The sequence below is a fragment of the Sceloporus occidentalis genome, unplaced genomic scaffold, assembly GCF_023333645.1.
Source record: "Sceloporus occidentalis isolate IW3139 unplaced genomic scaffold, rSceOcc1.0.p SCAF_131, whole genome shotgun sequence".
Lineage (NCBI taxonomy): Eukaryota > Metazoa > Chordata > Lepidosauria > Squamata > Phrynosomatidae > Sceloporus > Sceloporus occidentalis.
This window is the reverse complement of record NW_028317111.1, coordinates 291,946-319,422: the sequence shown is the minus strand read 5'-3', so window position 1 is coordinate 319,422 and position 27,477 is coordinate 291,946. Positions and strand designations below refer to the sequence as shown.

Here is a 27,477-nt window from a genome sequence, read left to right as displayed (position 1 = left end):
TGTAAGATTGTTACAGTTTAACTTAACGGGATGTAAAAGTCTCCTTACAAAATTCTTGTATTTTAATCATTCCCCCCCCCCCATGTGCATTTGCACTTTAGGATTGGCCATGCTACTGGCGTATCTGTAAAGTATTTCCATTAAATGAATCGTATGCTCCCTTGGTGACAGATGTCATGTTAAATAATAGAATAAGACACAAAACGCCTGTCCATATCTGCATACATGTCTTCAGATTGCGTGTTTTGGGCATGCAGTTACTTTTCTGGATAATTCCGGTTTATTCTTTATCTCCAAGGAATAACTTAATCTTTTCACTTCATTACACTTCCTGTAAGTAGTATACCTGTCCTAGAGGGCTTGGAGGTAGGGTTGTCATATTGGCCATATTTTCCACATCTGTGCTTTACATGTTACCAACAAAGTGCTTCAGATTCTGCAGAATCCCCCCATATGCCCCTTTGCCCCCCCCCCAGTTATTTTGATATACGTACCACCAGTGAGCGCTAGCACTGCTCGGCAACTGTCATGGGGTATCTAAAGAGAACCAATCAGTGACTATGGAGGATGTGGGAGCTGCAGCTTCTACCTAAGGTAAGTATTTTATTATTTTATTTAATAATGCATTTTAATACTTTGTTAGTTCTTTGTTATGCATTATTTTTTTTGGAATAGACCCCTGGTATATTATACTGTCCCATTAAGAATTCTAGATGGAAAGTCGCAAATAGTGCATATGATGGCCGGCGTGTCCCGTTAATAAGTGGATATACATTTTCTCTGTGGAACAGAGAGTACTAATGATCATAATCGCTGTCATTTTCCTTATCTGCATCTATTGAGATATAGCGTTACCTGCCTGCAGTCCACAATAAATGTCCGGCGCTCTTCTGATTGGTTATTCATAGGACACTATTGCGCTTAGGAGGATTGCTTGTTTCCATGGAGACCAACTTGTTAACCATAAGCATTCTGCTGCAGTACATATTTTCATTATCCCACTATTGTAATAGAGCTACAGAATCTGCTGGCACTCTCTATATAAAACGTAATGATAATGATGTAATGAATGAGGTAACACTGCAGGGGGCGGCACTTGGGAAAAAAATGGCTGATATGGCAACAATAATTAAATGCTGTGTTGCAGAGCACTATGGAAACCAGAGTGAATACATACACTTTTCTAACTAATAGATCATCTTGTAGGAGTGTTGAAACATGGTTAAAAAATATGAATATTAATGCATTATCTGCTCTTAATGGCTGCAATAGATCATGTTTCTGTTTCATACACGCACTCATGTATAATACGCAGGTATAACTTTACACTCAATTTTGTAGGAAAAATAATTTTTTTGTATAACACAGACCCTGACTCCAGCTTCACAGGTTATTCCTACAATCTCAAACACGCACACATTTACATATACTCACACTCACATATACTAACACTTCCACATTCACACACTCAAACATACAATCTCACTCCATGCATCAAACACACATCTACATTTAGGACACACTCTCAGCTTACTTACCATTGTAGGCTAAGGAGGAGGCTATTAGCTTGTGGTCCAGCAGCTGGTGACGGATCTGTTCTCCTGCTCATTCATTCACACTCGCGGCCCTCACAGCCAGCGCACTGGGACTGAAGGAAAGCCGATGGAAGGGACTTTGCTCACCAACATTGGTCAGTCCTTCAGCAAGACACTTATCACTAGATAGAGACATTGCAATTAAAAAAAGTATTTTTCTTCCCAATTTTATGTACTCGGATTATAATGGGGCAAAATGTGCATAATATAGACAAGATCTTACAGTATATGTGTAAAGCAATGAAAAAACTGTATATTTTCTGGTGCTTCTTCCTAGGTGCTCGTGAGAATTGTAGTAGAATGGCACCTAACAACAGTTTTATAGAAAACAGAGGTTATGTTCCACACTACGCAAAAGATGAAGACCCCTTCTCATCAAAACTCTCCTGGGAAGCTGATGTTGTAGCCGGCATTTACCTTACAGTGATTGGTAAGCCTGCTTTAAAGACTGTACTTTAAATCCACCGTAGAGCCTTCTAAAAATGCACTTTTAATGCACAAAACATGTAACTGACATGTATTTTTACCGCCTGCGCATGTAGGAACAATGGAAGTTGGCAGCAAATAATTTAGGGAAAGGACACTACTGACAAGGGTAAGTATTTTGTAAAAACATCATAAGATTACTCTGATCTGGACCTCATTGACAAGGTACAGCTGTAGGGCTATCAAGAATTTCCTAGTGATGTGCTTTTTTATCGACCTGACATTTTATTATTTAAACGTTATTTTTTTAATAATAATAAAAAAAGATGAAACAGACCTAATTTTATATTAAAGAGAAATCCCACCCTTAAATTCCGCACCGCATTCACTTACTCCTGCGCGCCTTCTTCATGCTTTTCACCATAGAGACCATAAAGGAGTTGACTGTGTCCCAACGCGGCTTTACAGTTTAGAGACAGTCGGGTCCCGTACAATGGCCCTCGAAAGGGCACTAAATCCTTCCTGACTTTCAATCAACAGACTATAACTAGTATATTTGTATATTTTCTTTGCAAAAAAAATTAAAATCACCCAGCCCATATTGAAAGGCATCAAACGTGATCGTTTCTGTAGAGAGTGAATTCCACATCTTTATTGCTCTTACTGTAAAGAGTCCTTTTAGCTGTTTTATGTGACAATTTCTTGCAACTTCTTTGCATTGTGCCTCTTACAGTCCTCATCTGTGCCTTCATTAGAACCCTACTGAATTAGCCCTAATAATGAATTAATAATTAATACTAGAATATATTATTTGGCTACACATATTTTGAGAAGCATGTTATTGGTTGCCATGGACATAACTACAAGAGCACAGCATTCAAACCCAGTTTCACATATATGTATAAATTATACATTATAGAATTAAGATAAAACCTAACAAGACGTTCAATATCACCTCAATCTACCCTCATTCCCGGGTAAATAGAGTCAGGGTCACCTATGAGGGTAGCTGTGGTTTGTGACATCAACCAGCTTTTACAGTTTGGGTTTCCAAGATTCCGCTGCTGCTTCTGAAGTTCCACGATCAAGTAGCCATGAAAATGGTTTTGACATTTCTACAAAAACAGGGACAAAAAATATTCTTTGGAATGTGGCTCGGGGCTTACATCAAATGCCAGGAAATAATGAAAGAGAACTGGCCACTCATTCAGTTAAAAATACTCCTAAACTAGTTCGGTTAGAGGGGATTCCAGGGTCATCATATGCACTTTAATGCATACGGCATACTGTTCCCTTTTTTTAAATTAGGAGTTAATTGGAACAAAATGAGATAAAATAAATGTTTTTTATTAATGTCGACCCACATTACCGGTTACATTTTTTTTTTTTAATAGATTATTATGAATGCTATTTAATATTTTACAATGTCTTCTATCAACAACTAATTCCCCATAGCTGAGGACAAAAGCCCATGAGAAATAAAATAATTATTAGATGAGTCAGCTGTTGCTCGCTGATTTGGCTTTTTAATGGTTTTTCATGGTGTCCTTGTGCGCCTCCTTTTAGTGACCCATTTATTCAACTCATGGAGGGGAGAAAGTATTAACAAGAATGTGACAACATTGTGGTTCTTATTTACAATTATTCTGTTGTTCCGATACACTAACAAAGGCTAGTGTATCCGAAAAACATCCAGCTGAAATGCATGCCCGGGGAGGAAAGCCATGACGGTCTTGTGATCTTCAAGTATTTTCAATTCATCAATCTATGTTCTTACAATCTCATGTACTTTTAAACTTTCTTTATCTCAGATTGTAGGAAAATGTGGTTTATGACAGATACCCGGAAAGCAGAACGCTGCAGGACCTAGGAACAAGTTGATCTTGAAGTTTAATCAGGTTTATAGAAATCTAGAATATGACGGAAGATGGGCCTGTTTTTTCTTCATGTAGAGCTTAATCCAGCGACATATTTAACTTCCGTGCTGCCCAGGGCTCGACCTATGAGAGCCGCTTCCCACAGCCAGCGTCTGCACTGCATTAAGAGGCGATTTGCCCCCCAGGTTTGGCAGAAGGGAGACCACAGCCTCCCCAGACCTGTCGCCCAGTATTCATCACTGCATTAATCAGTCGTTGGTCTGATAATGGAACCTTCAAAAGGACCACGAAACATTTCTCAGGGACTTATTCCATTGGATATCCATGAAAAAATCCATTGACGATATCGTAGGAAGGGTTTTTCATGTGTTCTGTTTGTTTCTGTTTGCCAGCTTTACAGCCAGACCTCGGGTTTATTTCGGATATGCCAGCTCTTACACATATTCAATCATCTGGTTCCATTTATACCTTCTTCTGTAAATAGTTGGATGTACTTCAAGATGCCTCTCAGTATCTTCAGACCTCAGAGAACTGTTTAGTAATAGGTTCTCCAAACAGTTGGCTATAACAATGTTTTAGCGTCATGCAGACATTGTCAGCTTCCTTTTATAGTTATAAATAAAAGTGATCCAGAACCATGCTGTGAGACAGAAACATGCTGCTTAAATATATTGACTTGCCCTCCAACCTCGTAACAGCATTATTTTAACTCTGTATGAAACTTTGCTAGAACCCTGCCGGTTCTCAAGGACCATGCCAAGAGTCCATCGGCGCCCATGGGTTGTGATGTCATCAACGCCACTTACGTGTTCATCAAACACTAGGGATTCTCACATTTCTTGTTACAGAAATAAAACCATCTTAATTCACAAGGTGACCTGCTCTCGGGCTATCTACTTTGTTTGTGGGTACACCTATGTGGATTTTAGATCTTCACGGTGGTCTGCAATAACTGGATTCAACTGGAAACACTTTAAAGCATTCTTAGTTCCTACAGCCTATTCCGCTATTTTGGAAGACGCAAGGTTAGGGAATTGTCTGAAAATTAGCATCTTAACTGAAAATTAGCACCCAAAGGTTTCATGAAGGGCTGTCCCAAGAATTTTTCCAGTATGGAAAGTGCTGCTTTCTTATTTCGGGAGAATTTGCTGATTTTTGTACCGGCTGTTAATAGAAAACTTGGAAAACATTTCAAAATTTGAAATATTAGTTTTAAATAAATACATTTGGTCCATCTGTGAGTTTAGAGGGCATGTACATACACCTTTATAATCAGGTGTATCACCGGAATAGTTTGCAATGATTCCGAGTAGATCATCTTGAAAGGGTAACAACAATCCAACGTGCGTTCTCAGGACCTTCTAATGCCGTTTGAGTAGCAGATGTAAGCTGTCAGGTTTCTCAGATGCCAAACAGATTGATATTATTTGCTATATAATTAAATCCCTGGAAATTTGATCTCCTGCTCATTCAGGTCTAAGGCGTTTTGTATATTGAATTTAAAGTAAGGAGAAGCATGATATTTGTCATTAGAAGACTTAATGGAAGGGGTTTTGAGACCTGAGGGTAGAAATAAGCCTTATCAGTCATGCCTTTAAGAAGTATTTTCAGAACTTTTTCCGGGAAATACATTTCCTATTCAAGGAGATACTTATAGGTCAGTTAAGGGATATCCCCCGAAGTGATTAGCAATGGCCCGCTAAAGAACCACCAAGACTCAACCGGAAATAATATTACGTTGGAGCTGAAGACCCAAGTCTACTAGACCATGTGAAGCCTTTAGGGAGAACGATTACTTTAATGTGGCACTGGAGATTTAAGATGATTTTGGATTCTCTTGAAGAAGTGGAAGTTATTTTTCCAATTGTCCACGGAATTTTGTAAAAGAACTTCATACTTTAGAAGTAACGCTGCTTTATCTGGGACGTGGTGACCGTCTCAGTAATGTGGACACCTTCAACGACCCACAGCTTCTCCAGTGAGCAATGAAATGTTGATTGAGAGGGGATCTTAACTTGTTCCCCGCTACAGACTTTATATTAAATAGTGTTTAACTCTGTAAGAGATGACGGCTGCCTCTGTTTTTATTAGCTGACCGCATTATGGTATGCTATCGGCCAATCAGCTGGAAGCTGCATGAAATGAGGTGCATGGAGGATATCATTAAATGACAGACATGCTTAATGTCATTAATCTAGCTCACGCGATGTTTTTATCCCGGTGAAAGGACATCTTTAAACATTTTCCTTTGGTAAACAGAATTTAAATAGGATCTTAAAAAGTCCGCTTGTTGTTGTTGTTGTTAAAGTGTCTGCCGGCTTCATTTCCATTTGAGAAGGACGGGATAACACAGAAATCAATCATAGGGCAGCGATAAACATGGCGGATTGATTGGCTGTGTACTACCATTCTAATTTGGGATTTGTTTTTTCCACCTTCAAGGAGAACTAACACATCTCAAGTAATACATCAATCACTCGTGCATACCTGCGATGTATCTCGCTTTCTGCGGGACAGTCCCAATTTATGGCCACTGTCTCTCCGAGCTGCCCCACTATACGGCATCTGTAGAAAGGGAGGCTGAGTTGGGGATTCTCGGGTCCCTCTTGACCAGCCCAGGAGACCTTTTACATAGATGTAGATACGTGTTGCCTGAGCATAAACCTCCATCACAGCTCCCACGTGGCCTCCAGCAGCTGAACTGCCTCTATGTCCTGCTTTTGGCGGCCAGTAAGGGATCATGAGCCAGTTTGGGACATCCTCGGTTCTGGCGTGCCGGGGAAATAAATGGAGGCCGGCGCTGTTAATGCACGTACCTTCCACATGGCCTTTTTGCCACGCTCTGCGACTTTAAGGCCGGCGACCACCTCATGACATCAGAGAGGCCGACAGCTGGATATGACATGATTGGCCGCTGTATCGGAAGATTTCCGGCAGCCGCCCACCTGGCTCGGTGTGGCAAATGGCCAGTCTAGGCCTGCCTCTCCTATCTCTCAGTAAACATTGCATTAGAATCCTTTTCATGCCAAACAAATCTTATTGATTTTTTTGATTGGGTGACTAAAGTAATTGATCACGGTGTTGCGGTAATCATTGCGTATCTGGATTTCAGTAAGGCCTTTGACTCTGTCCCACGTAGAAGACTTATAAATAAACTGCAATCTCTGGGTTTAGATCCCAATGTTGTTGAATGGATTAAGGAGCGGCTGAGTGATTGAGTGAATGGCGTATATTCAGAACAAGGTCTTGTTACCAGTGGGATACCTCAGGGATCTGTACTTGGACCCATTCTCTTTAATATTTTTATTAGTGATATTGCAGATGGTCTTGATGGAAAGGTATGTCTATTTGCTGATGACACAAAAATTTGCAACAGGGTTGATGTTCCTGGAGGAAGAAGCCAAATGGCAAACGATCTAGGAAAACTGGCAAAATGGTCAGAGCTGTGGCAACTGGCATTTAATGTGGATAAATGCAAAGTAATGCACCTGGGGCATAAAAACCCAAGGGCAGAGTATAGAATATTTGATACTGTCCTAACCTCAACGTGCGAGGAAAGGGATTTAGGGGTAATTATTTCTGAGGATTTAAAGGTAGGCAGACAATGCAGTAGAGCAGCAGGTAATGCCAGCAGAATGCTTGGTTGTATAGCGAGAGGTATTAGCGGTAGAGAGAGGGAAGAGCTCATGCTGTTGTACAGAGGACCGCTGAGACCTCACTTGGAGTATTGTGTACAGTACTGGAGACCGTATCTCCAGAAGGATATAGAAATGTTGGAGAAAGTGCAGAGAAGGGCTACTAAAATGGTTTATGGATAACAGGATAAACCTTACCAGGACAGGTTAAAGGGATCTTAACCTATATAGCCTGGAAAAAAGACGTGACGGGGGGGGGTACTACCACAACAAGAGGACATAACCATAAACTAGAGGGGCAAAGATTTAATGGTAACATCAGAAAATATTACTTTACGGAAAGGGTAGTGGACGCATGGAATAGCCTTCCAACAGAAGTGGTAGATGTTAATACAGTAAGGTCATTTAAGCAAGCATGGGATAGGCATAAGGCCAAGCTAGATATAGGATAAGGGCAAGTACTAAAGGAAAGTACTCAGAGGTTGTGCAGACTGGATGGGCCTACTGGTTCTTATCTGCCGTCACTTTCTATGTTTCTATGTTTTATGAGCTCAGATATTAGTTTTAACCCCTGCATTGTTTTGGCAGATTGCACATGAGTCTCTAATTGGGGGCAAATAGATGTTGGCTCTACATACAGCAGAACAGAAAGCAACGGAGATATTTTTATATTCATACTTTGGGGAGGAGGAAAAAGACTTGATCAATATGATATATATAGGCAAAGAAATGTGTATTTTGGATGCTCTAGAATATGGCAATTTTAATTTAAATGGTCCTAAAAGCACTAATCATTCGTACTATAATATTATAGAATATAAGTCCTTCAAAACCTATACATTATAATAATAATACATAATACATGAGGCATTGTATTTAGAGCTCCACCTTGGGGAGCTAAAGCTGCTGTTCCACTTACAAAACATTAATAGCGTCCTCTAGAATGTCCAAGCGAACGAACCTTCGCAGGTCTGCCCTCATATTCTTTCCTCTGAAGGTTTTTATTAAATCATAAAATTTCTATGGCAACAACCTATCAATGCCTGCTTTAGTGTCATGTGATACTTGAGTGTTCAAAATTTTTGAATGGGGCAAAATTTCAAATGACGTGGAGCACAACCTTTAAAAGTTGCACAGATATCCTGCACTTTGTATTTAGAAAAAAAAAATTGATTTTTGTTTCTGGTTCCATTTAAATAAATGTTTCTTTCTGAAATAGCATCCGCTCGTCATACTTCTTGCTAGAACAGATTGCATTGAGAAATGAGACATCTGCGATGATTCCGGTGGAAAAAAATAGAACGCATCATATCCTTGGTACCGCTGGCCTTTTAATAATGGATAGAGATGGATTTAGAGATGGTTATTGCCATTATTTTGATGATAAAAATAATCATTATGAAAAATAGAGTAGGCAAACATATCCGAAAACACAACAGCCTCGTTATAATCAATAGACGATAATGTAATGTAGATCGCTACGGAATCTGCTGGCGCTATATAAATAAATGTAATGTAATTAAATTATAATCAATAGTAGTAGTACTTCTCCAGCAGGTCGTAGCCGCTCTCTCCCATTCATCTAATCGAGGGAGAGGGTGTGCGTTATTGCGGCACGGTATGGCTGTTTTCTTATATTATATATATATTTTGTTATTTATACTTTTTATATTTTATAAATAATAAATAAAAGGTTTAACTGTCTAGGGTTTAATTATTCCCATAGCAGCCAGAAAGCATTGATCTGCAACAGAAGTCAGTATTTTCAGAAGGTTCTATGGTTAGGACTGTACAATGAACATTTAAGTAGATTTTTTTTTCCATTTTATAAATTGATAAGTACATTTGACCAATTTTATTTGTTTTTATTTTTTTTTTTACAGGTGTGCTTTCAACCCTGGGAAATGGTTACGTCTTATATATGGCTTTCAAAAAGAAGAAAAAGTTACGGCCAGCAGAGATAATGACAATAAATCTGGCGGTTTGCGACCTGGGAATTTCAGGTAAAGATATATAAAATATATTCATTAGCATTCATTTTTTTATAATGTTTGTATGTTTATAGTGGGATCGCATTCTGCATGGGGGTCAGTGCTGGAGCTAACTTTAGGTACGCCACAGGGGTGCAGACAGCAAGCCAAGTAGGTGGGGGCAGGGAAAGAGGCAAATGTAAATGACGGGGTTCCCTTAATGCATTTCCAAGAGGGACCACGTGGACATTTAAAGGGACCATTTATCTTTCATATGTGTTAGTGTGCATATAATTGGTAGAGCGCGTATTTTAGTTATTTACAAATTAATACAATTGAGTATGTCTGTTTGCTGTGACTATCCCAAACAGGATAGACATTATCACTGACAGTACCGACTCGGGAATAGTGTGTGAAAGAGACTGTGAACTAATTGGCTTTACTGGTAGTTCCTTAATAAAATAATCAGCCAATTCATAAATGTTGGACCCACTTAATGGTATAGAATAGTGAGTGTAAAGCATCAATGGTTAACTCATAGCAGTGCTGCCACCTAGTGGACAAAGTTTAAACACTTGGTACTGTTTTGTTCGGTTAGAGGAATGTTATTCAGACATTCCCTTGGTGTTCGAGTGACAAAGACTCATTTCCCTGTTGTCCGCAGCAGTTCACTGTAATTGGAGTACACTTAAATCTAACAAAAACTAAAATTAGGATTTACAGAGTTACTCATTAAGTACATTTCCTCCGACATCAATAAATACGTTTAATATTTTCGCAGGTAAGGAAACACGAGTATATTACGAGGAATATATCCACGCAGTTGGCTTAATGGCCTCATGACAGGGGCATAGAAACATAGAATTTGACGGCAGATAAGAACCATTCAGCTCATCTAGTTTGCCCATAACCTTTGATATAAGGACTCAAACCTTAATCAGTCGTCGGTCTCTTCTTAGATTCAGGAGCCGTATGCCCATCCCATGCCTGTTTAAATTCCCTCTACAATTTTAGCCGGGAGGCTGTTCCACTTTTGTACCACCCTCTCAGTAAAGTAAATAGAAAAAAAACCAGGTGTAGAGTACAATAATGATATGAATTATGTATCATTAGGAGTCGAAAAAGAACATAAGAAAGACATCTAAGGCACTCGTCGTCACTTTCTTTTTTTCTCCTGGAGCATAGTTGGGCTCCTTCTGTCTCATTCTAGACTTGGGCACCAGGGGGCTCTTCGTGTTCGTTCCTGTCTTCTCTTCGGGCGAATATTCGTGGACATTCTTCGTGTTCGGTTTTTCTTCGTTTTCCCGGTTAAGGGGTTAATACGGGGTTAACGCAGCTCTGGCGCCAGGAGTTTAAATGTACGTATGAGCAACTCTATTGGTCGTCAGCAGGGGGCTCGTCTGCCATTGGTTGACTAATTGAACAGGGAAGGAGACCAGTGGGATGGGCCGGGTAAGTTGCATCATTGGGGTTTTAAAACCCCAATGCTGCAACTTACCCTGCAGATGCCACTGGAAATCCATAGATCGCTGTCAGGGGTTACAAAGACCGTGCGAGTGAGCCTATTGGTCACCCGCAGGGTCTTTCTCTGGCATCAACCAATTGGTTGATGCCAGAGGAGGTCCCTGTAGGCGACCAATAAGCTCATTCGCACTGCCCTGTAACCCGTGACGGCGAACCTGCGGATTTCCACTTCCGAGAACTGCCGCGAAGCCGCGAAGACAAGGTAAGTTAGAAGAGGGGGGAATGGTAGACGAAGACGAAGACGATCCCGAAGATCTTCGTGCTGTGTGTCTTCGTCTTCGCCTACGTTTTACCGCCGCCGTCTTCTCTTCGGCGTGTCTTCGGAACGAACACTCTTCCTGTTCGTTTTCATGTTCGCCCGAAGACGAATGCACAAGTCTATCTCATTCCCCTTGAAGCGTCTAATGGATTGTAAACTCAGAGATGAGCCCTGTTGTCGCTGTGTGTCTTAATGTTTGTTAATCTTATTGTCAGGTTTGTATATTTTTAATATTATCCTTTTATTTTAATGTTATTGCTCATTTTTAACCTCTATAATTTTAAAAGCACTATGAAGTGTTGACATAATGTAATCAGTGTGGTTACTTTTTAAAAAATGTAAATGCCCAAGTCTATTATTTTAATAATAATTAGGCAGTCTTCCCCTACAGAATCTGTAGCTGATTGTAGATCAGGATGAGAAGAGGTGGGGGAAACAAAGCTTTTTCCTCTTATTAAAAAAAAGTATTAAAAAAAAAGAATAAGTAAAAAAACTAAAATAAAAATACAATTAATACTTTATTCTCACATTATATCTTTGGGTGGTGATCCCTTGAGATCTCTTAAAATAGTCAAAAGCAAAAAAGTGAAATAAATAAATAAGTAAAAAGAAATGTAGTAAATCTAAAAACAATGAAAAAAACAAAACCTTGACACACAAATCTTGTAGCTGACCCCATATGCTCTATGGTCGGGTATTAGCGTACCCTGCTCTAACTCACGCCTCTTCGATGGAAGCCCCAACACCATATATATATATATAATGGTGTGTGTGTATATATATATATATATATATATATATATATATATATATATGAGAGAGAGAATATAATGGTATATTTTTGTATTATTACTTACATAAAAGATAAATATAACAAGATTCTCATGCTCTTTATGCTTTATTTCATTTTAGTCTCCGGGAAGCCCTTCTGCATTGTGTCCTTCTTCAGTCACCGCTGGGTTTTTGGTTGGACGCTTTGCCGGTGCTATGGGTGGATTGGATTTTTTTTTGGCACGGGCAGTCTTATTACATTGACTGTCGTAAGTTTGGACAGGTACCTGAAAATCTGCCATATGAGATACGGTAAGCACATTACTGCTTAATATAAAATACATAAACTGTATATGGCTACATACAGTATAAGGTTGAAAAAAAAAAGATAACTATTTTAACCAAAAGGGGCTGATTTCCTTAAACAAAAAGGGTTAATCTGCATAGTCTTCGGCCTGCTTGTACGCTGATGTCACAATTGTTCTAAGATCTAACACATGCTAAGGAACACATGTGAAGCTAGAGCTGGGATCCAGCAGTAGACACTAATGACCTTCAACTCCAATCTTGATAGGTTATCCCTAAGATACTCTGGGTTGTTCACCTGGTGTGACTCTGCCATCCGTATCTTTCTGCCATGTTGTCCCTAAAGTGACCTCCTACAGACAGAACAAATAGATGCACAGAATGATGCATGGCCAATGACTGGACTTCCATCATATGTTCTTTCTGCATCATGCCAATATAATGGTGGACAGTCCATGGCTGGGTACTTCAATATGGTGCACTATGTTAGCAATGCTTTTATAACCACTGTTGATTTCTCATTGGGCATTTATTGATGATGTCTAAAGGAGTTTTCTTTAACAGATAGCTCAGAGGTCTCCAATATCTCTGAATGTCTTGAATTCGGCTAGACCGGTGTTTCATTATAATCAATCAGTGTTTTTGATGATTACATGGGTCTATTACACTTTATTGTCTTATAAAGGTCAGGAAATTTCCCGTTTATTGACTGGAGACCCTTGAGCTTCCAGCTTAAAGAAAGACCTATATTGAATTGCCATATTGTCTCCATCCATTTCTGTAGTGCTCCTGCACAGAGCTAGCCCCACTTCCCAACCGGCTCTAGCACCAGTCTTGTGTTGGAAGAGCCAGGTTTAAAATGTTTAAAATGACGACCATCCCTCCCCCTGCTGAGGCCAGGGGTCTTTATCTACCCCCCCCTTTGTACTTCACTTACCTTTCAGCAGTCCGGCGGCCAGTCTCCCTGCTCTGCCGCGGTGCGTGCTGCTTTACTGCTGAGCGCCGGGAAATTACATCATATTCCGGCGCTCAGCATTACAAGCCGGCACCGAGACCAAGCTAGAGGGCTCGCAGAGGAGAGAGAGGCGCCGAACGGGTACTGACAACTTGGTAAGCGGAAACCACTCGGCGCCCCTCTCTCGCCTCCGCTTCAAAAAAAAAAGCCGCTTGGGGCGACAAAGTGCCGCCTATTCAAAAGTGCCACCGGGGGTGCCCCATGGTAGGGCCGGCCCTGGGAAGAGCCAAGGTTTGCGTTTCAGGTTATCTTCGGTGCATCCAATCCATCTCTTAGTGAAGCAGAACTTTCAGGCATCTATGGAACTTACAATAACAAATTGATGAAAATTGAACGTTGCATCCCAAGCAGGGTAACATAATGAGTTATAACACGTTTCCCAGGCTTCCTTAGCCACAGAGCTATCATATCCATGATGCAGAATCACATCTATCAAAATGAAAACAATAAAATAATGAGGAAAACAATAAAATAATGATAATGAAATGTTATTTATTGTAATTATTTCCAGTTTTATATCTTTGTTGTTCTTCATTCCTAGGTACCTGGTTGAAAAGACATCATGCTTTTATTAGTTTAATGTTCATCTGGTCCTACGCTTCCTTATGGGCCACCTTACCGTTGGTGGGAGTTGGGAACTATGCTCCAGAACCCTTTGGGACATCTTGCACGTTGGATTGGTGGCTGGCCCAGTCTTCCTTGAGTGGAAAAGTTTTTGTGATCACAATACTGTTTGCCTGCCTTATTTTACCCGCATCAATAATAGTATTTTCATATGCAAAGATTATTGCCAAAGTAAAATCTTCCGCCAAAGAAATTGCTCACTTTGATACCAGAAATCAAAAAAACCATAAACTGGAGATAAAACTGACCAAGGTATGTATATTTCCATATAAAATAACAATAAATCCAAAGAAATATGTCTCAGATGCCCACTTTTAGGTCCAAAATCCTTTCTTCTTTATTAGTCAAAACTTCACAAGCACACTAAATCATTGTCATTTTACACAGTGATCTGTGGTCCAGTGGTCCAGTTCACGTGCCCATTGTAGAAGCTTTCGGCAGTGGACAGGGGTCAGCATGGGCCACCCTACCACAGGTGCCATGAAAACAAGATTATTAGTGCTATTCACTTCACTTGCCAGTAGTCATAATGTTATGGCTGATCGATATATGTATATGTTAACCCTTCTTTGGAGCACAAATCTAAATTTTCCGTTGACGTTAACACTTTTGTGTGTAACCTCATTTGTGTGTTGTCATTCTCTGTATCCTCCACTAGGTGGCAATGTTGATCTGCGCGGGCTTCCTCTTTGCGTGGATTCCCTACGCAGTGGTGTCTGTATGGTCAGCGTTTGGACGGCCAGATTCAGTTCCAATTAAAGTTTCAGTGATACCGACATTGCTTGCGAAATCAGCAGCTATGTACAATCCAATTATTTACCAAGTCATAGACTACAAAAGCACATGCTGCAGACCTAAAAAATCCCTGCAGAAAGCACATTCGAGGTATAGTATCTTCTGTACTATTATAGCGCCATCATATTCCGCATCGCTGTACAATACACAATTTATTCATAGTGTACACACTGTAAGAAAGGAGAGATTAGGGAGATGTTTCAGTGCGTCGGTATTCAAAAATATCAGAGGGGGGGGCACCGAGTCAACACTGTCCTCCATAGTTTCTTCACGCCATGCTTTCTTGGAGTACCGGGATATGATGTGATATGCCAATGCGAAATATCCAGAGATACCGGAGCTATCTGTGAGATACAAGAAAGTCACATCGATGTTAAGTATAGCAGTATCTTAAAGATACAACCTAGAAGCGGTATAGTAACATTATTTCTTATAGAAACAAAGAATTTTCTTCTATAAAAAACATCAAACCTTATCCATCCTTGGTCTTGTCTTAGATTCCAGACAGCCGTATACCTATCGCATGTATGTTTAAATTCCATCACCGTATTAAGCTCTACCACTTACGCTAGGAGGCTATTCCACTTATTCACCACCTCTGGGCCACAACACTATCGCATTCTCAACATCTCCAATGAATGAGAAGAACTCACATACCATCTGCTTAGTTCATGCTTTAAGATTATATTGAAAATCTGATTTCTCTTTTCTTACAGGGTCTACACAATCCCTCCAGGTGAATGAAACTCCGGCGGAGATGAAGAGAGAGACACATTGTTCAACCCAATGATTGATTATTTGCTCAAGGAGCGTCAATAAGAGGAATCCTGTGTACTTTAAACAAATGTTTATTTTACTATGTTTTTTTACATTTGAAACACTTTTTCTGAAGAAGAAGAAGAAAAACAGAATCCAAAAAACAGATTCTGGAAACGTAGCTTCACTGTGATTTGTCATTGGATTATACGATACAAAGAAAAGTATTAATGTTGTGTTTTATCAACATAAAAATCTTGCACTAATTTATCGTTTTTTATGGTGAGAAAGAAAGAATGTCCATATGTTATTTAATCCATAGCACTAAACATTAGCGAATAAAGCTTTGGTATGATATAAATTATTGAGAGGATGCAAGGAAATGTGCTTTGTATATATTATTACATGTACATGGAGTAAAATAAAATGTATAGCTAACATTTTAGCAAATAATTCCTGAATTTATGATTCCTGAATTTATTGATTGAGGAGGAACCTTAAAGGGTAATCTACAATATATATATATGTGTATATATATACATATATATATATTTCAAATGTGTGTCTACTCTTTTTTTGGTTTGTTTGAGTTTCAAAAGATCGATATTCACTAAAACAAGAATAATTTCAGTTATTTATTAAAAAATAAAAACATTAGCGAGGTTTAAGCCTGGTATCGAAAGAGTGTATGAACTCGGCGTCAGACCATTTTTAAGTAAATCATGAACAAATGAAGAGCATTATATAGATATGTGTTTATAAACGTCAGCCAAGTAAGACTCGACTATCCAAAGTTAGCAATGCAGGGAAAAAAAAGGAAAGAGAGCAGCAGATAAACTGAAAAATGCACCCAAACCCTGCATTGCAGGTATAGAGAACAGCCTGGCAGCCGCCGTCGTGGCAAAGTCCAGTTAATAACACAAAGTATCAACAATGTCAGGGCCCTTCCTAAAGTATTTTGAACCAGCACAGGGAGACAGGAGCGTATCGGGGGGGTCACGTGACCCCGCAGTGAAACCGAGGCTGCCCGCACAGTTTGTGAGCAGCCGGAGAAAAAGCTGCCGGAGCAGTGAGAGGTGAGCGGGGCATGTATGTATATGTATTTATGTATGTATGTGAGCATGCATGTGTACTTGTGTGTGTTTGAGCTTGCATGTGTACATTGAGCATGCATGTGTGTGTGAGCATGGATGTGTGATTATGTGTGTGCATGGATGTGTAAGTGGGGTGAGGCGGAGTGTGTGTTAGTGAGTATGAGTAAGTGTTGTGTAAGTGTGTTTACAGATGTTGTATGTTGGAAGGGGGGAGGCTAGACTAGCTGTTGAAGTTGGGGGGACCACGGGGCAATTTTTGCACCAGGGCCCTGTGTTTTCTAGTTACACCCCTGGCTTCCATGATACTCGGAGGGTAGTTGTGGCTCCCAGGCAGTAACTATTCATATATTCAAATAATCATACGCTCCCTCCCACCATCATTTCCCCCAACTTTTTACCACCTGAAGACAAAAATAGGCTTGTCTACAGACCAAAGCCATTTTTTACAAGATGTAAACAAATTTCTCTATGTTGCCAAACTTACAGAGAGCAGGAACCATCTGGGATCAACACACAAACCATCTCTACAGAGATTCATTTTCTTCCTGCTATATCCCAAACAGACAAATAAAAAAGAATTAGAACAAAAAAAAAACAAAAAACTGCGGGGTCCCAATCCCAAGGCATAAAAAAACAGAAAATACATTGTTAGACTGATTCAGTGGGTTACAACACATTAGGGACTGTAAAATTATGTCATCTCTTACGGATGGAATAAATTAAAAAACAAAAGCAGAATAAAAGACACAAATAAGCACATACACAACAACACTGAAGTGAGCCCGGACTGGCCATCTGGCGCACCAGGCAAACATGCACGCGTAGCGCTGTTCCCTCCGGACAGGTCAAGCGCTGGCTCGAGCAAGACTTCCAATGACATCTTACTGATTTCAATGGAATGTATTCTTTCCAGTGATTGGTTGCTTCAAGCAGCCAGTCGCGGCAGAAGAAAAGATCCTGGCTCCGCCCCTCATGAAGCCACTCCCCCTAAAAAGGGAGCGGGGCGGGTTGGATAACCTGAGATGTTCCAGATCCTTCTTAAGTGCTTGCCCCTGTCTGTGGGTGGTCCTGTCAGGGAATTTCTGGGTGCTGGGGGCCAAGCGCTGCTCCCATGGTATACATTTAAGGCGTTACATATACATATTATCATACCTTCCAACAGTCTCGTTTCTCGTAGGACAGTTAATTTTTTTAGGCAGTGGGGATCATGGGCTGGTTTGGGAAATCCTCTTATCTCCATGACTGTCCCAAGGAGCTATAAAATCATATGATATCTGCGCTCTACCTCTTGACAGTCTGAAGCTGAACGCTGCAAGCTGGCTCTTCGCGCATGGTGTCCCGATCACCCCTCTCTCAGGACAAGCCTCTCCCCAGCTGGGTCCAATCAACCCCCCCAACGCTTCTAGCCACAGCCCAACAAGTGTCCCGATTTGGGGGGGGGGTATGTATGTATGTATGGCATCTTTTATATAATGTATAGAACTAATTTATACGGGTTTATTATTATTATTATTATTATTATTATTATTATATCGCTAAAACAGGACAGTGGAACAGCTAAGCGGGACAGTGCCTAAAAATCAGGACCGTCCAGTGACAACAGGGATTGTTTTAATAATGTGGTGGGTTACTGGTAGAAAATGGGGTAAGCGTGATGAGGCATACAGACATGGCCAAAATACTTAAGGTAGTTAGAGAAATGAGATGCCCTTTTTTCCTTCTGCAGGATCCTTAGAAACAGAGACTCTGGGGACATGCCTAGTATATCTAACTAGGAAATCAGAAGTGGGCACATCTAAAATTTCAGTTGGTTTTGAGTAAATTTGCTTCTTTTATTCCACTTACTGCTGTGGAACACACCGTGACCTTTAGGGTTGAAGAACAACGTTACAGACTCCGCAAACACTCGGGGGGAGAAAGTGCAGCGTGGCTTGTTCTTTGTTGGCTCCTGCTTAAGTACAGGTGACTAATTCCGAATGTCTCTATATGGTTTTCATGGTTATCGGAACCATTTCGTTGTCGGCAATAGGGTGTCGCTGCAGTATATTTTAAGTAATGAGCTGTCACAGGGTTTAGATGCTTTGTGATCATTTGATTTATAAAGCTTGAAGACATTACCAGTAGGCATAAGCCACGAGTGACTTGTTAGCAGGTTGGAAGAGAAAGAAATGGGCTGAAATCGCAATGCAGAACAATAGAAGCCCTCAAACTTTACCCGAAGCTGTTTTTCCATCCTTCATAGAAGCCGTTCTAGCAGTTGATGGCTAATTGTGTTAAAATACCACAAAAAAACCCAGTAACAGTAAAGAGGTTAACCTTCTGCACCATGCGAAATCAAATTGATCTAAACGCTTTACTACAACCTACGCTGTGCTTAGAGTAAAAGAGGATAATAATAATAATAATAATCAACCCTCGAAGCCGATCTGACTCATGTTCTTCAACAGCTCCGCAGGCAAATCATTTCTATCATTTGGAATACTCTGTTCCCAGGACTCCTAATCCTTAGGCGAACTCTCTTTGCACTTTTGCAGTGATTATACCTTTCTACGCTGCAAATTTGGAATGATTACAGATTAATACGATTTGGGTGATGGATGTAAGCAATTTCATTCGTTATATATATTTTTTTGCATTATTTCTAGAGTAAAAACAAACAAACAGAGGCCACTTAGGGTTCTTTAACATTATAGAATTTATTTAGGAGTGACTGGTGTTTAAAGGCCCTGGTTGAGGATTTTTTTTATCATTGATTAGGAGTTTAAGACCTATGAGCCCTTTCAGTTATTTTCTTTTTTTCATTATGATGGACTAGAACCAGCCATAATCCTTGGGGTCTATTCACTAAAGCAAGAGATGAGAGGGCAGGTTGCAAGAGTTGTGTTTTAACTCCTTGACTTCACTGTACATTATGAAGATCCAACCCCAGTGATCTTCTATGGCACGAAGAGCCTGGCCAGCCCTGTATAATGTATATTAAAATTGGTGAGATTTCTTCAGTCTCCTCATCCATTGAACGATACATTATACAGGGCCAGCTCAACCCCTCTTGCTGGAGAAACCCACCAGTGTTGGCTCCTCTTAATGAATAGTGAAGTGAGGCAGCTGGAACCCAACTCTACTGTGCTCATTCCCAATCTGTTACTTGCATTACATGTAGAGTAATTATTATTTTTAATATACAATTAAAAATGATGATTTTATACAAAACGTATACAAATAAAAGAGCTTTGCGCAGCTATATGATTGCTAAACTGGTGTGATTCTTAGACACCATTTTTGTGTCTTTCTGACAAATCCTAAACACAGTTATTTCAGGATTGCACATTCTGTGTCAGGATGCCTTCATATATATAATTCATTATAACCTAGCAGGGTTAATTGGATTTGAGATCTTGTAATGTAGAAGTGTAATATAACTTATAAAGTGCACTCAATAAAAACAGAACAAACGGAATTTGGTACAAAAAGGTTTCTTTTTATTGGGTGCATTTAATAGGATTTTGCTTTATTGTACAGTGGCCTCTCAATGTCTCCTTGTACAATGTAACCAAATGAGTATCTTCGGTAAACACTGTACTCTAAGATCTACTTTAAACAGGAAAGTTTGTATATATAATCAATTCATCCCACTACGCCAGGTATGAGCCCATTGAGCGCTAGTTGGGTCTCCAAAGCCTTCGATGTTCACCCAACTATCCGTCGAAAGGCTAGTATTAGCATCATAACGCCTTGACAAGGCACACGGAGGCATTAAAAAGAGTCTTCTTGGCAAATATTCTAAATTTACTCATCTTTAAAGGGTTTTTGTTTGAACATATAACAGGCCTGCGTTTTGGAGAGCATTTCAGATACACGTTGGTGAATCATCGTAGGGCAGCAATAACGTCCGCATTCAACTGCAGCGCTTCTTCGGCTAACAATTTTCATTTGAAAGCTGGACAATCCAGAGCTTTCCGGATGAGTCTTTTCACCATAATGAGTATTAAAAACTAGGAATTCAGGTTGGGCATAACCATTGGTACTCCTATGGTACTTGGATACTAACATTCAATTATAACCGGGCGAGAGGTCTCCCCCATCCTCAATATATATGGAAACTGGTTGAGTCGGGGTGTGACGGTGGAGAAGCCGCATGGTCAGACCCAGGTAGATAAAAAGCATGCCCCAGACGGCCAGCAATAATTTTTCTTACCAGGAGCCAACAAGCAACCCTGGAGGGATCTCAGCTATTCTTTCATGGGCTCTTCTACTTTGCTGGAAATGCAGTTTTTTTAACCCCTTAATGACAAAGCCTGTACATGTAGGGCCTGAGAATGCATTGTTTTCAATTGTCCTTAAGGGGTTAATCTTATATCTACTGGTTTTATGGTCCCCTATCTTTACGCTTAAACCCTCCTCCAGCTTCTTCTCATCGTACCCTTCTTCCTCTGCCCTCTTTCAATGTATATATATATATATATATATATTTGGAACCATCCTATGATCATTCACCATTCTGTATGCAACAAAGGGGTTGTCTTTGGTTTAAAAACACGAATAATGTATCCTTAACTTTCTCCCAACAGTCCTCTGCATGCGTCCGCAAAAGTCTTATTAGTCATCATTGTCTTATGAAAGTTTGAATTAATTAGGGCATCAGGGACATCCTCCCCACAATTCAATTATTTTATTACTTTTTTTTTTACTGTATATTGTATACAGCGTGCGCCAGAAAAAAACATTGTATCGTCATTTTCTTTGCATAAATGCATATATATTTTTATTACTTATTTAAAATAAGTTTTTTCATGCTTCGTCAAAAAATTATCAGGTACAAAATAAACAAATAAATATATATACGTACATAAATAAAAATAAAAGCACATATCATGTGATTTAACCCCCTGAGAACACTGTCACTATAGTGAGTGCATTATGGGATGCATGCATAATTATATTAAGGGGTTAACTTTTAGGGTAATATTGTATTATCAAAAATTAGAAAATGTTAAGAAGCTTTACTGATCCCCATTGGTTACCAGTTTATGCTTCATAATCTCAATCTAGATGAATATTGGTATCAAACCAATTGTAACAATGAACCAACTCCTCTGAATTAAAGATGCTGTTCCACTAAAACTTCGTTCTACTATGGAATGCCCAATACCTTTCCAGAAATTATATTTATCCACATTTTTAATTTTGCCAGAAGAATTTATTTTCATGTGACAATCTGGCACTGATAACAGGGGACAAAAACCTTTTTTCAGTTTTGTTTTTTAAAAATGAATACAATGATTGATAGATCGGTTGTCTATTTGCATACTACATGGTCACATGTATACCAGTGAGTGTAATTAATATTTTGTTCAAGTGGAACAGCACCTTTACATGGTAACTTCAGAAGAAGGTCTGATATCCTGGGATTATTTTAAATTCTTCTTCCATGCAAACTAAGGGCATTTCTCCTGCCCTTCTACTGAGGATCCAATAATTTTGTCTGCCATGGGCCTAAAACAGCAAGCACTCAGGTGTGCATGCGCAGGTGCACTAATCGGGGAAGTGTTCATGAAAAAGATGTAGAGTTTACCAGTGTGACAAGTCGGACAACTTTAACTCTACAGACAAAAGCGCCCAATTTTTCTACTACATAGACCTTGGACCCTTAAACGTATTTTTTACATTTTTTCAATTTAATATCATTTGCCTATAAAATACCGTAAAACCTGTAAATATTTCTTTCACAGCCTGAGGTGGACAGTCAATGGAGATAGCGGCGGCTGTCCTCAAGGCCACCAGCAGTTCTTCACATGGCTTTGTTGGGTGCCTTAGAAGCAGAAAGTTTGCTTTACATTTTGACCATAGCTTTTCTGGGCTTCTTCTATATAATCTCTTAATTTGGGGGGGGGGGGGGTGATTGTTTGGAAACAAATCCATATTTGGGGCTGGAATATTACCAAAAAATACTTAAAGTTGCCTATCTCCCACTTATATATACTTGATACAATTATAAAGAAAAATAAAATACATCTGCATTAAGCAGTGCCTATTATGTGTACTTATACATACACACTGTATAATATTCTGTACCATCATAAATATTACTAGTGATATCCCATATTTTCTTTTATCAAATTTAGCAGTTTTCTGGGACCCATTTCTTTATGATGTAAAGGTCTATTCCTGATAACATATGGGACAATACCATCCAATTCCCGACAACGTTGGCATTTGCATAGAATTCGGAATTTACTGATCAGATGTGGATATGACAACTACCCTGTTATTTAAATGTTCTATGTTTGCCTTCTGAATTTCAAAGTCAAATAGTCTTGACTTGTGATGTCACATGGTTGATTCAGCGGGAATTCCACTCCTGTAATTTTTGGCAATGGTTTGATAAAAAAAATATTATGATAAAATGCATTCATGCACACGCACAAATTACTGTAAAACCTGGTGTATATATGGCTAGTAAACATTAAACGGCCATTCGATGGTTAAAAAATTAACCAGATAGATTCCCATCAAACAATGTGCATTTTTTGTTCTATTTTATATTTCTTGTTACGTGGTTTTACTTTTTAAGTGATATTTTGTAATGTTTTTTAACAATCGGATTTTTTTTTATGTTTTACATAGTATTTTGCATTTTGAATATTATTAGTATTCAGTTTGTGTATTTTTTTTTTAAAATAAATTTAAAAAAAATGGATAGCAATGGATAGAAATGCAGAAACTTCTGAGAATATTTTAGGATTTTGTAATTCATCATACTGTAAATGCTCCAATTTTCTCCTTTTTAAAATCAATTTATTTTTGCTTTCGCAGTGAGCAAAATTCTCACATTTGTTGTTAAAAAAATTTATAAGAATCGAGACGTAAGAACACAACTTATCCTTGACTTTATAAACCATAAATTATTAATGCATTTTGAACACATTTTTTTATAAGATCAGAAATCCAGTGCAGACGGTGTTTCTGCTGATCCTTTACAGGAATGATGCCATGTACAGTTCGTCAGTGGAATCCAAGTGACTGCGCTTTAGTGTTGGGTTACGGTGAAAAACTAAATAATGAATTACTTAATGTAGGTAACGTACAAAAAACAAGCTGTAGAAAGAATGTTTATGCCAGTGGCCCCTACAAGTCTTACGGTGGGGGCCCTAAGCTCCTCCTACACACATACGACACATTTATACACACTAACACACTGTAACATACTTACACACACACACACTATCATACCTACACACACACTAACATACTTATACACACAGTAACATACTTACATACAAAGCGACATATTCCATCACTATTTGTGCACTCAACTTTTGTCCTCGAAATACATGTAGCCCCTCATTTGAAGCGCCAAGGAGTGTAGTTTCTTAAAATGGATGAATTGTCTGAATGAGGGAGAGCATGAGTTAATGTGTGGATGATTTGTCTGAATGAGGGAGAGCATGAGTTAATGTGTTTGTGTGTATCATAGATGTATAATTGTGGAAGGGCAAAGATGGCACTAGCAGGATGTTTGAGCCTTGGGGACCGAGATGGCACAGGCAGGGTGTATATGGGACAAAGATGGCAAATCTTATGTGTGTAATCTGGGTGCTGGCCAGGTTCTATGTGGACAGTGTGAACGCCAGGGTTTGCTTTGGGGTGTGCAACCTGTGATCTATGCCTGTAATTTAGGGGGGTTTTAAATATACCTTTAATGCTGTGTTTTTATGTGAATTCCAATTGATCTGTACCTGCAAAGCTGGGTTTCTGTGTTATTCTGTAGATCCATATCTGCTATGCTATATTTCCATACATTATTTATGTGTACCTGCAAATACAGGGTTTGTATGTCTTGTTCAGTTGATTAATACCTGCAATGATGTTTCCATGTATTTATTTGATCTATACCTGCGATGCTACGTTTCATATATTATTATTGTATACCTGCAAATACAGGATTTTTATGTCTGATTCTGTTTATTTGATATATACCTTCAGTGCTGAGATCACAAGTGAATTTCAATTGATCTATACATGCAAAGCTGAGTTTGTGTGTTAATGTGTTGATCTGTACCTGCTACCGGCAGCAGGGTCTTATATTTATATATATATATTTATATATATATATATCGGCAGCAGGGACTAATATTAATATATATCGGCAACTGGGGCTAATATTAGGCCCTGAAATCATTTAGTGCAAAAGTTAAGGTATTGTGTTGTTTAAAGGATTTCAAGGATTAGTCGTACTAAATTGTGGCTTCAGGCTTCCCATGTTGAATGATTAAGTATTGTATTGTCCAATAACAAAAGTATCATTCCATAGCACATTACTTTTGACTATATATATATATATATATATATATATATATATGTTTTTTCAGTGGTATGATTTAATGGTGGGAATTATTAATGCCCCCCCAGTTTGACTGTGGTATCTTGTGTGCCCCCCCTATATACTGTTTCTAGAGTCGCCACTGGTCTTCACAGCTCCATATTATCTGTGTTCACCTTCCTTTTTGTTTTACAGACTGATTTTTTAAATACATGTAAAATATATGTATATATATATATATATATTTATTTTTTTTTAGTGCATACTCCATTGTCAATTTAATTATTTGGGCTACATATGCCTATGCTTCATAGACAAATACAAAATAGAGTCTGCTACTTCAGCACTTTTGCAGGTTTGGTGACTATAATTTTAAGTTCAGAATTTAAAATTCATATTTCAGTGGTCTGCAGTGGAGGGCGAGAGAAGGCACACAGTCACACAGTCGCACAGTCACACAGTCACACAGTCACACAGTCATATGTAGGAACTTCCCAAGGATGTCCCACCAAATATATTTCTCTCCTGCCCTTGTGGTTGAGATGCACATAGCTTTGGAATTCTCTTTGTCTACAGGCACAAGCCATGGGTTTTTATTAATTTATCATTATATTTATGAATAAATGGGACTCTCCTGTAATATTTATCCCCACAAGGTACCTAGTTAAGGATGTCAGGCAATAGACTTACACCATAGTTTTATATTTCCTTAAAAAATCATACTAAACAATGGACCTAAACAATACGGCTCAACCTGTTCTCCTACTAAAAGCATGTAAAGAATTACATCTTAATTTCATTGCATTTTTTTTACGTTTTTTGGATATTCTTGCACAGCCCAAAGGTCACAGTTTACACACTAGAGATATAGACCTCGATACATTTTTTTCTTGAGTCACATGATGCATCACATAATCCATGACCTGTCACAATCAAAATAAAATAAAATATATATATATATTTTTTTTTAAATACTTTCAACAAAATAGATGGTTGGTATCCTGGCCAAAGCTGAAAGTCCAGGGGGCAGCAAACACCCTGCTGCTAAACTGGGGGGCAGATCGCTCTCTTGGGTGATCAGGCCCCCTGGTGTGATGATGCTCATTGGGTCGGTTACAGGGGAGATCTCTGATCTCTCCAACCGATCCTTTTACACTCAGCACAGCCTCCATGGACACCTTTAAGACACGGAACACCGGGAAATGACGATATGCAATGAAGATGGCGGCTTGGGTACTTCTTACCGGTGTAATAGATTGTAAGCTCACAAGGGCAGTGCCTTCTCCTTTTTCTACCAGTACGACCAGTAGGAAATGTATAGGGAGCCCTGGAGACAGCTAGGCAGAAAGGGCGGCATGACATGGCCTGTGATAGGCGAATGAGAGGGCAGTGGGGTCAGCTAGGGGACACTGGTTGTTGCTGGGCAGCCCACCCTCACTGATTGGTGTATGGGCATCTGAGGTGTTTAGGGAACATTATATAAACAATGCACACAGCATCACAGCATCACAATTTATTGAATTTAGAAGGAAAGTTTCCCTCCCTCCCTCCCTCCCCATGTTTGTGTCTGTTCTGTGTTTCGGTGTTTTTCGTTGTTTGTATTTCATCAGGTGGTGTTCAGTTCTTCCTGTACGGGTTTCCAGCCAGGCGGAGGCAGTCAGCATGAAGAACAAAGAAAGTAACAGAAAATTGGAGGTGCCGCACGACAAAAGGCGGCAGTTTTGGATGTGTGTTTTGTTTAAACGTTCCCTAATGGGCTGGGTCCCTGGGGAATTGTAGTTAGCCGATCCCCTTGCTATTGGAGACTTTACGGCTTGGGGGGAATTGTCGGCCTGTGTATTAAGTTGTTTATGTTTAAGGGGTACTGTTCTTTTCGTATATTGTTTATGTCCGGGACTGGCAGGGGTTACATTTTAGACATTTGTATGGCACTCTGCCAGAGTATAATCGTGTGCCAGTCCCGGTTTTATCTTTGTTGTTTGTGTGTCACAGTCTGTCTAAACGAATAAAGTGCTGTGGCCTTTTCACATTCCAAAGATTAATGTCTTTGCGTGTTTATTGGGTATGTTATCAGTAGCCATATTCACAGTGCCTATGTCATGTCATTTTCACTCTCCCCTATTGTAGCAGCACTACAGAATCTGCTGGCTCTCTCTCTAAATAAAAACCTAATGTGATGTCATGTAAAAAAATATTCGATGTAGCCCTTACTGCAGCTTAACAAAACCACACGTTTATTTACTAACACCACTCGCTAAATTCTGCATAAGGGAAATTCCCGGCCGTTTCATTTTCATTATGAAAATGATTTTGTAAAAAAAACTGGCTCAATTTTTTTTTTTTTCATATAAAAAAAGGTAGAAAAATCTTGCACCTTGGATGTTTCGAAAAACTACCCCTTCTGAATACAACTTGTATCTACGGCCAGCACAAGCTGCCCTATAGCCTTTTTTTGTTTTTTTTTCCTGCAGATTTTTTTTTTTTTTTTTGCAAAAAAACATTTTGGTCTT

The 27,477-nt window shown here is 39.2% G+C and overlaps 1 protein-coding gene across 1 annotated transcript; it reads left to right on the top strand.

Annotated features, from left to right (window-relative positions):
* Positions 1-1,895: 1,895 nt before the first annotated feature.
* Positions 1,896-15,541, top strand: LOC149281473 (opsin-5-like). Its single transcript, XM_089499201.1, has 6 exons — positions 1,896-2,025; positions 9,417-9,536; positions 12,199-12,369; positions 13,920-14,254; positions 14,661-14,887; positions 15,514-15,541. The coding sequence occupies exons 1-6, from the start codon at positions 1,896-1,898 to the stop codon at positions 15,539-15,541; spliced, it is 1,011 nt and encodes a 336-aa protein (XP_089355327.1).
* The last annotated feature ends 11,936 nt before the right edge of the window (positions 15,542-27,477 follow it).

Coding starts and splice junctions, on each gene's coding strand:
- LOC149281473 (XM_089499201.1), top strand. CDS start 1,896: ATGGCACCTAACAACAGTTTTATAGAAAACAGAGGTTATGTTCCACAC. Junction 2,026..9,416: donor CATTTACCTTACAGTGATTG/GTAAGCCTGCTT, acceptor TTTTTTTTACAG/GTGTGCTTTCAACCCTGGGA. Junction 14,255..14,660: donor TGGAGATAAAACTGACCAAG/GTATGTATATTT, acceptor ATCCTCCACTAG/GTGGCAATGTTGATCTGCGC.